At 40.6% G+C, this 13,041-nt stretch overlaps 1 protein-coding gene across 1 annotated transcript in view; it reads left to right on the forward strand.

Moving 5' to 3' along the window:
• Window positions 1-565: 565 nt before the first annotated feature.
• The window catches only part of ece2a (endothelin converting enzyme 2a), a 76,912-nt gene continuing 64,436 nt past the window's right edge, over window positions 566-13,041 (forward strand). Inside the window, exons 1-2 of the mRNA XM_034887506.1 lie at window positions 566-853; window positions 1,882-2,046. Coding sequence (XP_034743397.1) covers window positions 1,887-2,046 — 160 coding nt within the window. The 5' untranslated portion in view covers window positions 566-853; window positions 1,882-1,886. The remainder of the gene's footprint in view (window positions 854-1,881; window positions 2,047-13,041) is intronic.

The following is a 13,041-nucleotide window of genomic DNA, read 5'->3' on the forward strand; positions in this document are numbered from 1 at the left end:
TAGAAACTGCTACAGGGACTAGATCCCAGCAGGCTGTTTGTCTTGTGTTTGGACCTGGACGGGGTGCGTTTGGGGTGGTTAGGGTTCTGGGAGAAATCAGCTTGTACTTCTTTTTTTTTTCTATATAACTACTGTGTTTTCATTGTACTAATGATTGATGTGTATCAAGTTGTGAAATGCAATAAAGAAAGTTGGACAAAAAATTAGTCATAGGCCTAGAAGTTCAAAATGTGGTCCACCATCCTATGTTTGAAATGTATTGATTTGTTTTAAGAAGAAGAAAAGCTGTGAGAAAATGATCTTTACAACAATTTTATCTCACTATGTAGGGAGAGGATGAGAAATGGAAGGGGTGTGAGCATAGAGTGCATATTAATATTAATATATGGGTATGAGGAGAGACAATGTGAGGCAAAATAGTGGGGTAAAATCTATTTGAATAAGCAACTTTATTCATTTATTGTGTTTTATTATCACAGACTAATGTAAAATCGAGCCGGTTCTACATACTCCGGTACGGTAGGTGGCGGTATGCACCGAAAAAAATAACCGCGGAAAAGAAGAAGAAAACATCAACAAGGAAGTACCTGCGTCTTTTCAAAACTGATAAGTTATTAAAGCACTCTGCAGCTTTTAGGCTCCCTTCGAAACTTATTTTAGAAGTAGGGTCAAGCGGGAGGGGAAAAGACGACTCACTGCGACTTCTCATTAATGTTTATTGTGTTGTGGATGTACATGCGTCTGCAGTGAGTGTACCTACACGGTGTGAGGCACTTCCATGCTGGAAAACTACAACACGTGGGTTCCGTGCGTGTTTACTGATTACACAGCCATTGGCTTTAACGAGGAATTCGTAAGTACCCAAAGCCCATTCTCTCTGTGTGTGTGTGTGTGTGTGTGTGTGTGTGTGTGTGTGTGTGTGTGTGTGTGTGTGTGTGTGTGTGTGTGTGTGTGTGTGTGTGTGTGTGTGTGTGTGTGTGTGTGGGTCACTGTCAGTGTCAGTGTCAGTGTCAGTGTCTGTGTCTATGGCTGTCTGTGTCAATGTTTATGTGTCTATGTCTGTGTCTATGTCTGTGTCTATGTCTGTGTCTTTGTCTTTGTCTATGTGTGTCTGTGTCTATGTCTGTGTCTATGTCTATCTGTGTCAGTGTCTGTGTCTATGTCTGTGTGTGTATGTCTGTGTCTATCTGTCAATGTCTGTCTGTGTCTATGTCTGTTTCTATGTCTGTGTCTATGTCTGTCTATATCTGTGTCTTTGTCTATGTGTGTCTCTGTCTATGTCTGTCTGTGTCTATATCTGTCTGTGTCTGTCAGTGTCTGTCTATTTCTGTCTGTGTCAGTGTCTTTGTCTATGTGTGTCTGTGTCTATGTCTGTCTATGTCTGTGTCTATGTGTGTCTGTGTCTGTCAGTGTCTGTGTCTATGTCTGTGTGTGTCTATGTCTGTGTCTATATCTGTCAATGTCTGTCTATGTCTGTCTGTGTGTGTGTGTGTGTGTGTGTGTGTGTGTGTGTGTGTGTGTGTGTGTGTGTGTGCGCCTGTCTGACATTAATGGAACTGTAACAACAAAGTAAAGTGTATTGGCTCCAAGTTCCCGGCCTACACCAGTTTTTCTCAAACATTTCTACTGATAAATGAACTCTCAATTTATGGCAGCGCCTAAAAACAAGAAACCCTGAATCACTTCAAGCTTTTAACAACCAGGAGGTAACAAAATTAAGACTAATAGCGCCTATGACATGACATGTCATGATGTTTCTTGGGTCAAATCAACATTTTGAGGATACAATCTAATTGTTATTTTCCTACCAGATATTGCGATTTAGCTACATATTGCAGCTTCTACAATCACAATAAATTAACTGATATTTCCATGTCACAGAGAGCATGGACTACCTGCCGGATGACAACTCCAGGTACAAAGACGTCGACTACTGGGATGATAGATACAAGACGGAGCAGAGTTATGATTGGTTGGGCAGATTCTCCAAATTCCAGCACCTTCTGGAAAAGCACGTCAACAAAGAAGACTCTATTCTGATACTTGGTTAGTAGTCTCATGTTATTCTGATTCACAACACACAAAGATCGGGCATCACTCGGTCGGAACATATTGGCAACATTTGGGGGCTTTCTGGTAAATTAGGGGTCCCCTAGTTCAGTCAAGCAGGGGACTCACCCCCCCCCCCCCCCCCCCCCCCCGTCATTCTTCTACCTTTTATGGTTGTCAATGCTATCATTAGCATCATGTGTACTTTTGTTCCATTTGTATAGAATTGAAGGTCCACATCCACGGCTAGAATTAGCAAACAACATACTTTTATGAAGAAGAAATTAAAAATATATATATATATATATATATATATATATATATATATATATATATACTCACACAGTGGCTTGAGAAAGTTTGCAAACCCATGCTAATAGTTGATTACAAAGAATAATGAAAACCATCTCTTGGAAATAGATCTTAATGCCTTAATTAAAAACATTAGGATAATTCAACCTTTTATGGACACCAATGTTCTTTGTGAATGAATAATGTATTGTAAATAAATACATGTTCTTCCTTAAAATACAGGGGGCATAACTTTATGTTAAATTCCCATAGAGGCAGGCAGATTTATATTTTCAAAGGCCAGTTATTTCATGGATCAGGATACTATGCATCCTGATAAAGTTCCCTTGGTCTTTGGAATTAAAATAGCCCCCCCTTATCATCACATACCCTTCACCATGCCTAGAGATTGGCATGGTGTTATTTCAGTTAGCCTAATAGCTGGTTTGATTTACATTGAGAGATGGTGTTATGGAAAGTTCCCTATGCTAATGTCTAGGTATGGTGAAGGGTATGTGATGATGTGGAGGGGAGGGGCTACAAATCCGGCTATCTATTGTAATCTATTGATCTATTGTAATCGTACAACTCTGAGCATTTCAATTCCTTTTATCTCTGCCAGATGTTGAACTGGAGTTAAAGTTGAAGATCGCAACATGACAACATTCCGGAATGTAATGTCTGCTAATTGGTAATTTACTAATATTCCGTACACAAGGAGCCAGGTGCTTGAATAAAGTACAGTCTACAATTGACAGAACTATGTTAAAAATTAGGAACTATTCGTAAAAAAGAATCCGGACAGGCTTTGAAAGCCAACTTTCGGTACCCTGGCAACCAGAGTTCTCGCGAGAGCACAATTTGAATTTGCTCTGGCATCGAGTAATGCTGCTCATTAACTATGCTCTTGTAGCCGAGCAACACCAATCACATTGGGGTATATGACATAGGCGGGGCCAGAGGCGAGCTAAACACATGACGACGGTAGCTAAGCGTATGGGGCTCTGGATACGTCACCCTGTGTGTTGTTGTGATTGGTCGAAGTGTTATCCAATTGCATGCAGTGAGATTTTCAAATTTACGCTTGGTGCCGCCCCTCAAGATGGCCAACTTTCATTACTCGATGCCAGACCCTTAATCTTTTGGATTTTGGTCTGGATTTCCTGACTTAATTTTCGGTACTTTTCGGTACAAGTTTCTGCATGGACACATTTCCGTGTATTCTCACTGTTAACCTTAACACTGTTCTCGGGTCAACTTGACCCGTTTCAAAGTGTTTTGTATCAAAATTTTAATAAATAACACGGATGATTCCATACAGCATTCTTCAGGTAAAATTAATGATTACTTTCATTGAATTTTTGGATGTTTTCTTTAATCTTATAGCATTTGATCTATTTTTCAAAAAAGTATCCGGACTAAACATTGACATTTACCCATTTGTGATCCACTCATTTTCCTCTGATCTTAACTATTAGTCCAAATAATTCATATTTTCTGCCTTTTTAACTAAAACCTTATGTATAATTTGATCCAAATGAGGTTTGTTGACCATGAATTCCAAGAACAAGTGTAAAAACTATTATTAAACCAGAAAATTAAACCTAAAAAAAAGCGCCAAAAGCATGAAAAAAGTGACAAATTAATTTAAAAAAAATGATAAAAACATCGGGAAAGCACAAAATAAAATTCATTTTTGACCGGGAAGGGCAAGTTCATGGTTAATTGGGAAGATAACACAACGGTAAAGTACATTGAAGTTGATTTTGCCATCATTTTTAAATGAGAAGTCACACTTTATTGAAGATTTGTTTTGGCATTCATTAGACTGGAGAGCTGGAGACAGGAAAGAGGGAGAGAGACAGGGAATGACATGCAGAAATGTGCCGCAGGTTGGAATCAAACTCACAGCCACTGCGGAAAGGAACATAGGGGTACATAGGGCGCACGCAACCAGGTGAGCTACCTAGGCGTCCCAGAAGCCACACTTTATTGCTCAAGAAACTGAAATCTCCCAGGCTTTGAAGGGCAATTTTAAAGTTTGTCCACAAGATGTCACTGTTCCCTTAAATATAAACCCACTTCTCTTGCACTCAATACCTGCAAAATGTTTTTATTTTAAATGGCCCAGCTGCTCCGTAAAAAACCTAAACAGCTAGAGCATGAACATAGTGGTATGGCCCCCGGACGTGGAGCAGACCTATATGTGAATTGGAGCTGCTCGAAATAACCTATAAACACAAATTCTTCATCGGTTTCCTCTTGGTTGTATATTTATTTTAATCCAGAGTAAGACTGTATCCGTTCATATTGTGTATTCATTTGTTATTTACCGACTAATATTGATAAAGAGTGCACATTTATGGACCTGTGAATTACAGGGGTTCTTAATTTGATTTGTTGTATCCGTTTAACCATGGAAAACAAGGGATTTGTTCCCAGAGGTTGATGTAGTCCCTTCTGATAGCATGCAGTAAGTTGCATCACATCCTTGTAGTCATGCTTTATCATCGGGATGAGTTAAACGCAGATATATGTAGGCTGACGTGCCATTTTCATAGTTTTCTTGGACCAGTTATACCTCCACAGAAGCATAGATGGCTGTGGTGGTCTGTTCCTTTCAGATGCAAGCTTTGTTTATGCATACTCAGGGGTGTGTGTGTGTGTGTTTGTGGGCTTTGTTAGGGGAGGTTTGTTAAAGTTGTGTCAGGGAGTGTGTGTGTGTGTGTGTGTGTGTGTGTGCAAGGATGTAAAGGTGAGGTTGTCGTAAATTGGGCTGCTCACTGGACAAAAAGCTCCCTGTTTTGCTTTTGTCTAATTCCTGCAAGACTACTGCACCCGTGTACAGACATGATACTATGATGGGAGTTTTTTTTTTTTTTTACTTGAATGTAATGTTCTGGTACTTTGTTGAAAATACTGCATCGTCCAACACATTTCTACGTGAGATAGTACACAGCCTCACTTTTTCAATGCGTGTCTGATACATCAAATATCTCCTCTTGCTTCTCTCATGTGTTCCACCGCAGCAGGCAACGCCAGGGCAGAGCGCTTTCTGCACGCCGATTCCGACCCAAAGGCGCGCCATCATATCGCTTGAGAGTTCTCATCTTCGAGGGCATCTCTCTCTCTCTCTCGCTCTATCTATCGCTCTATCTCTCCAACACACGGTTCTGTCAGCGGCACGTGTTGGCGTACACATGCACAGAGAAGCAGCTATGTAGGGAAGCCGGAGATGTGGAGATATGAATAGCTCTGCAAAGCACTTAGGATATCAGCGCGCTTGGACAAACGCCTGCTCTGTAAATCCAAAGGGACCATTGTCTCTCGTATAAAAATGACACACTTAATTACCGTCCTTATAGGAGCGGGGCATAATGTGGCAGAGAGGGGGGAAGATGTAAAGGAAGACTTAAAGCCGCCATCGCCCTCGTTTGTATGTATGTGTGTGTGTTTGAGACGGGTGGATACAGGAAAGAGAGATGGAGGGGAGGTAAATAACTAATCCAGTTTGGGCCACTTAGCTGTCTCAGATGGAGGTGATTTCCATTAAGATACAGCACAGAGAGAAGGTATACAAGGGAGGGAGCCATGCAAAGATGGGGTGAGCCGGAGGGATTTGTTGCATGCTGATGACAGTTTTGTCTTTCTTCTTCTTCCTCTGTTTATCTGTACAGTTTGATACATGTGTTTTGCTGACATCCTCAGCCTTCATTTACCTGTTTTCTTCCCACTGCGCATCACCACCACTCTGTTCCTGCTCCACTTCTGCCTTTCAGTATTATTCTTTCTTTGTCTTGAACTCCTACTCAGGACTGCATGTGCTTATAGTCTAGACCGGAAGACCGATACTGCTGCTAATTCAACGTCTTAGCTATAGCCTGAAATGAAAAAAAATATTATAAGCATGCATGATCACACAGTGTAATCTCTCTATCTCATGTTTCAATCAATAGAGAAATCGCTTACCAACTTTATGGCATTATTAGAAGATAGTTTAAGATTTAAGGTAGTTCTTAAAGATAACACTGGTAATTTTCTATATCCAGGAAATTGTCTTATTTATTCTTTGTGGCATTCTATATTTTTCTTATTGTCAACAAATCTCATAAAAAGACCAAAACCAACAATTGTTATGACTAACAAGGCGTGTTAACTATCAAACGCCATCTTTGAAACACATAACACATAATTGTCGGCGGCACACAGTTGCACATGATAATATTTCTTCATTATAATAAACTTGGACTCTCTATTTTGAGCCAATCTCACATGCATCATACTGCTGCAAAATACTCACTAGTAGTGATATGAAGATATTTGAAATATCAAAACTCTATCCTATAGAGTATACCTATCAAAAAGGTCTATGGTGTATATATACATTTTTTTTAATATTGTTTTTCTTGCAGTGTCAAAAAACAGGAGCCAGACTTCTTTATGGCAATATTAACATCATTTGGACATCATTATGTTCATTTTGCACTAAAGATTGTTATACAATGAGAATTTTATTATTTTATTATTTTTTCATTTGTCAAGTGTTCTTTTCACACACAAGTACACAAAATAGACTTTACAATGTGGTTATTTCATATATTGAATTACCAGAAAACACGCTACAGTATATTGTGATGCGTATCGTCATGGAGATACGAAATAACCTATATCAGGATAGAAGATTTTGGCCATATTACCCAGACTAGTTCAAAGTTGCAGCGGAAAATAGTCTCTAAAAATATGTAATAATAATAATATATTTATTCTTGACCGATTTGTCTGAAGACATTATTGTCTCTTCTACAGCGCTGTTCACTCTATCTTGTGTACTTCCTGCTAACCGGTACTAAATCACTCGCTAACTGTGTTATTTATCAGTAGATACAGTATCGATCCTCTAGTCCCTCGTGATAACCAAGGTGGGGAAATCATTCATAATAGCATATCCTGTTGAGAAGCTGCACTGCCTACTCGGACGCCTACTTTCACCACAATAACAACAGGTCAGTGTTGTTTCTGGTAACATGATGCTTATTTAGAGTGCAGTAACATGTCTTGGAATTATAATAATATGGACAACCGGTGGTGGTCTTAAGGTAAGAGAAGCAAGCTTGTGAACTGGAGGTTGTAGGTTCAATCCCCAGACCGACCGGATAAAATCTGGGTGGGGAAGGTGAAAGAGCAGCTCTTGCCCCTCCCTCATTACCACCACTGAGGTGCCCTTGAGCAAGGCCCTTAACCCCAACCGCCCAGTGGCAGCAGATCAGACTTTGATCCCGGCGGCTTCCGGGTAGGAACGTGGAACTGTGGGAATGTGATCAGGGTGTTCCTAAAGGGAAAATAAAATGAATAAATATTCACTTGTATTGCCAATATACACATATATTGGAAGCGTGATGGTGTTAGAATAGGATAATTTCATTATCAGGAATAGACGGAGACATCTGAAGTTATATGAATGTTCATTTTCTTACTTGTGAAAACAAGGAGACGGTTTACACACTATAGAAAAGTACAGACTGGATGTTAATAGAAAGTCATATCAAAGTTGATGTTGTCAGTTTATCTCATCGGGTCTGGGAGTCTCCTCTGCTTGCTCTGCCCCCCCCCTCCAGAAACATCCTGTACCTTTCACAAGGACAGACGATGGCTCCATGGTTATCTTGGTTAGTGTGATCAGTATAATGGTATTATTATGCCAACAGTTTTAATAATAATATTATTAAATATCGGTAATGTCGCTGTTAGCGACATTACCGAGCATTAGCGATGAACAGCTCACACGGCCCAGTTCCTGCCTGCCGCACACAGCCACGGCTCCTGCTTTTATGGCTCGCTCCGGGCTGCTGCCGGTGATGTAATGATCCCACGTCTCCCAAGTGGACAGCGCTCATGCCTCGGTCCCCAAGGCGAGGCGTGATGACGTAATGACTCTGTTCTTGAGCAGCGAGTGGGGCTGAGATGTGGGTGAGGCGGTGTCCTGGGAGTTTCCATCTGCCTACCATTTTGTCTACATGTTAACATGAGTGCACCTGGTGAAGAGGGCATGACACATAATATCCACTGTCGGAACGGGAAACACTAACGTATGTGTGTGTGTGTAGGGCTGTTTTGGCATCAAAACATTTCAGCATACATTTTTTTATGCGCAAAAGGTTATTAAGGAAAATACTTATTACTGAAACCTTTTCAGAACTGGACACACACATACAGGCATATGTACACACACACATTCCAATTATTTTTATAGTTGGAAGTTATGGGTTTGCTGCATGTCTGTTAATGTTCGTTGAAATGCGGCCCGCTGGTTTTTGTGGTTGTTTCGTTGGTAGCCTTTTTATATGTGTCTTTGAGTATATATTTGTATTTTATGCTGAAACAATTAGTTGATTAGTCAATTCACAGTAATATTAATGCGCAAACATTTGAAATTGATTATCATTTAAGTTGCTTCTGAGCAGAAATGTCCAAATAATTTGCTGATAGCAGCCTCTCAAATGTGAAAATGCTGCTACTTCTTGTCCTTTACGAAAGGAAGCTGAAAATCTTTGAGTGCAAAAGCTCATTCTTGACCTTTTTGAAAATAGTAGTTAGCACAAACATCCTGGTTGCATAATGCCCTCAGACAATCTTTTTCTGGAGCTTTCATTTGCATCTCAGGATTTTTTTTGTTGGGATATTGAGCAATTTAAGGGTGGCAATTAGGGCACATTTTTTATTTATTTATCTTAAATATGTTTATTGAACTTTTTTGTATATTAATATAAACACAACGATAAGATCACAATGCTCAGTACAACAATGGTTTGTACACCTTTACATTTCACATGCACCCAACCAATACAATGGATAGGAAACAAATAGAATAAAAAATAATAATTAAAATAAAAACACCCCTGTTCTCAGTTCTAGAAGTTCAAAATGACTAGGTTGCAAGTACAGTGTTATGAGTATCACAATGGGAAAGAGGCAGATGCTACAGTCGAAAGCACTGAGATTTTCCATTTTAAAAATGCAGTTGAGAGTTCATTTTGTGTCTTTTGTCAGGAGAGATTTGTATCTTAAATTGCATCAATGTGGCACGGTTACACACAGATATTTTCTTTGTTTGAGTCCATATGTAAGTCAATTTATCCCCAACAACATCTATACCAAGTCACCCTGCCATTTCTGCGTAACATCCTGTACAGTACATTTGTCACATCAGCCTGGCTTAAGTCATTGTAAAAGCGAGTAATGGATTTCTTAGCTGGGCCAAGGAGGAGCAGTTGTTCAACTGCAGATGTAGTGGCATCGATATTGAGTTAAGTGCCCCTGTTTATGAAGTCCCGAATCTGCAGATATTTGAAAAAGTCATGCCTGGGGAGATCCTACTTTTCCCAAAGTTGTGCAAAAGATAGCATGGATGCACTCTGAAACAAATCACACATCCTCTTTATCCCTCGCGATGTCCAAGTATTATACCCACCATCCACCATGCCTGGTAAGAAGTTAGGATTGCCTTGAATTCAGATGTTAGTCCAGACCTTCCTTCAAGCTTTTGTGTAATGAACCATGCTTTTAATGTAATACAGATTATGGGGTTGGTTATAGAATTGGCTCCTGGCGGACTTTAAGTCCTTGAAGGCCAAAAGGCATAGCCAGGAGCCTGAAGTCTGTGATTTTTCCAAACTCAGCAAATCAGAAGGGGGATCCTCCTTGACCCAATTTGCTTTAAATCTTAAATGGCATGCTAGCTGATACCATGTGATGTTGGGAAGATCTAGACCTCCCTTTGAACTAGACAATTGTAGTTTGGCTACTTTTATCCTGGGCTTTCTCCTACTCCAAATGAAGTCACTCAGCCAGCCATTGACCAGCTTCAGTACCTTGTCTGACAAAAGTAGATGGATCATCTGTAGGGGGGTATAATAACCTTGGCAAAATATTCATTTTCATAATAGAAACTACACCAAGCAATGACAAAGGGAGTGAGGTCCTTCTTTTCAGGCCCTTCTCTTTGCGGAGTTTAGGAGGGGGTTAAAATTAGCCTCGTGAAACAAAAGGTGTGATGTGAATGCCCAGGTCGACAAAACCTGTAATGGACCATATGAATGGGGATGAGCCTAGTGTGTTGGTTCTGAGGCCTCCCAATGGCATAGCCAAATGTTTTGAGAAATTGATTTTGTAACCTAAAAAACAGCCAAACAGAGCGGCTATTATTCAAGACATTGATATTAATTAGAACAATTGTCACATTTCTTACAACTTCACCTTCTTATCCCTACTTTTTCTTACTGATTTAAGCTAATTATCCATTTTAGCTTTAGCATTTCAGTTATTTTAGTTATTATTTTGTCTTCCGGACGTTTTTTCGTCGTCCGTATCTTCGGCACACGTTCTACTTTTAAAGTCTTTCAGCATGTGATGGGACTTCAACTTTTAAACTTTTTTTTCAACTATTTATACTTTTTTTTATTTTTAATATTAAGCTTAAGCAGTTTAGCTTTAGCACTTCGATTTATTTATTTAAAATTACGCCACATCTTTTTTTACATTAGTGGTGGTTTTCAACTTTTCCAACTATTCTCAATATTTCAACTACATTTTACGGATTTAAGCTATTCATTTAGTTTAGCTTTAGCAACGCAGCCATTCAGCATTCCCATGTATTTTCTGCAGGAAATGCACTTTCTAGTTTCATGTATGATATTGCAATATTACATGTGGTTATATATGTAGACATAATTATTACCATAGCTTGGGAAAGCTGTGCTCTTACCTCCTGCTGGAAGATTCTGCAGGTCAGACATGCAGTTTTTTGTTTGTGTACCTATCACTGGGTGCACTGGGAAGAAGCTAACCCATGTACATGAGTGTACTGTTAGTTTGTAAACCTATGCAGTACATGTCGAACTGAAGGAACGTATAGGCTGAGCAGGAGGATTTTTGGTGTTGACGGGAAGATGGGGTCACAGTCCTCTCACATCCTTTTCCTAGAAATGTGCACACACACACACACACACACACACACGCACTCACACACAGACCCAAAATGCTGATGGGATGGAAAGTCACTGGCAACACAGAAAACATGGGGGTAGAGTGGAAGAGATTTGAAGTCAGGAGTTATGTCTCGGCAGCTGTCAGAGGACCCAGCTGATATCAGATATGCTGTTGCTCATGGGAAATTCATCCCCTCATTTTTCCCTCATCCCCTCATTTTTTCACTTATCATCTGCTCTATTTTCTCCTTCCAGCTCATCCTCCTAGCACGTCTATCACTCTCTGCACAGGCAAGCTCATCAGCATTCACACTGCCGGAAATGCATTTTCTAGTCAGCATTCCCACTATAGTTATTATTCCGTTCCTTTCTATATTGTTTTTTTGTCAGCTTCCTCTCCTGCCTACTTTGAGCTACAGAAACCAAAGCACATGCATGCACACACCTCCTCCATGCGCTTGGCAAAACAACACTAAATAGGTTTTGAGGAAAAGGCAGCTTTCAGAGGAATAACAGGACCGAGGGCCTTGGCCATTTTAACGTTTGCACTTCCTTTTATTGATTGCAGCCCTTTCTTCCTGTGGCGTTGGAGGCGAAGCACGTCTGATCAGATAGGGTTGTATCAGCTCTGTCCTCCCTGTCACTGCCCCAGTTTGTGCTGGCCGTTGCCAAACAGCTTATTCACAGTGGCGTTCAAGTAACATATTGGTTGTTTGTTTAAACAGTGGCCTAATGTTGAAGTGATTGCATGTTCCCAAAGACTCTGACAGTGCCTGATACGTTTTTCATGTATGTGTCTTGCAGTGATGGATGTCTTGTTGGGTAATAATGAGCAGCAAGGAGGTAGTGATATTGTGTTGCATTGGTTTTGGATTTAACACTTTGTCAGGAACAAGGTAATGCAGAGATGAATGGAGCTGCTTGAACAAAGACAAGTAAAGGTTGTTTAGTCTGCAGTGTCCTCTGGCCTCAACTAGAGGGAAATTATCCACACACACACAGACACACAGACACACACACACACACACACACACACACACACACAGACACACACACACACACAGTCGATGCATACAAAATTCTGTACATCACCGCATTGTCTGTCTGTTGCTAAACGTGTTGAAACATCTGCAGCTCAAACAAAACTGCAGTAGATGAGGTGTGTTGTGTGAATGGAGGGTGGGTTGAATGAATGATTGAGGAACAGAGGAGGTGGAGTAGAATGTATTTTGAAGCGGATGGTTTCCTACTCCCAATTCTCTCCCCTCCTCACTCTCCTCCCTACCCTCCCCTTTTCTCAGCGTCGGGATTGGCAGTTTTCAGGGAGCCCTCGCCATGCAGCAGTCAGTACAGGAGGGGCAACCCTCCCCGCATCCTCCCCCCTCGACTTTTTGCCGCTGTGAGGAGTGGTGCTGTTTATGAATGAGCCCCTGAGCCGCAGAATGTGAATGAAAATATGAAAGGGAGCGAGCAGATAGGGGTGTGAGCTCAATGAAATGCAGCAAAATTAGGGAAGAAAAATGGAGGAAGGTTGGTGAATGAAAATCACAAAGGTTGGAGGGAGCAAAAGAGAGGAGAGAGGGTGGTGGTGGGCTATAGAAATGAGGAGAATGTAAAATTGTATTGGAGCGACAGCCACACTTCAATTGCTGTGTCCCTTTAGAGCTCTGTGTCTGTGTGCGTGTGTGTGCGTGTGTGTGTGTGTGTGTGTGTGTGA

The sequence above is a fragment of the Etheostoma cragini genome, chromosome 12 (genome assembly GCF_013103735.1).
Source record: "Etheostoma cragini isolate CJK2018 chromosome 12, CSU_Ecrag_1.0, whole genome shotgun sequence".
NCBI classification, from domain to species: Eukaryota; Metazoa; Chordata; class Actinopteri; order Perciformes; family Percidae; genus Etheostoma; species Etheostoma cragini.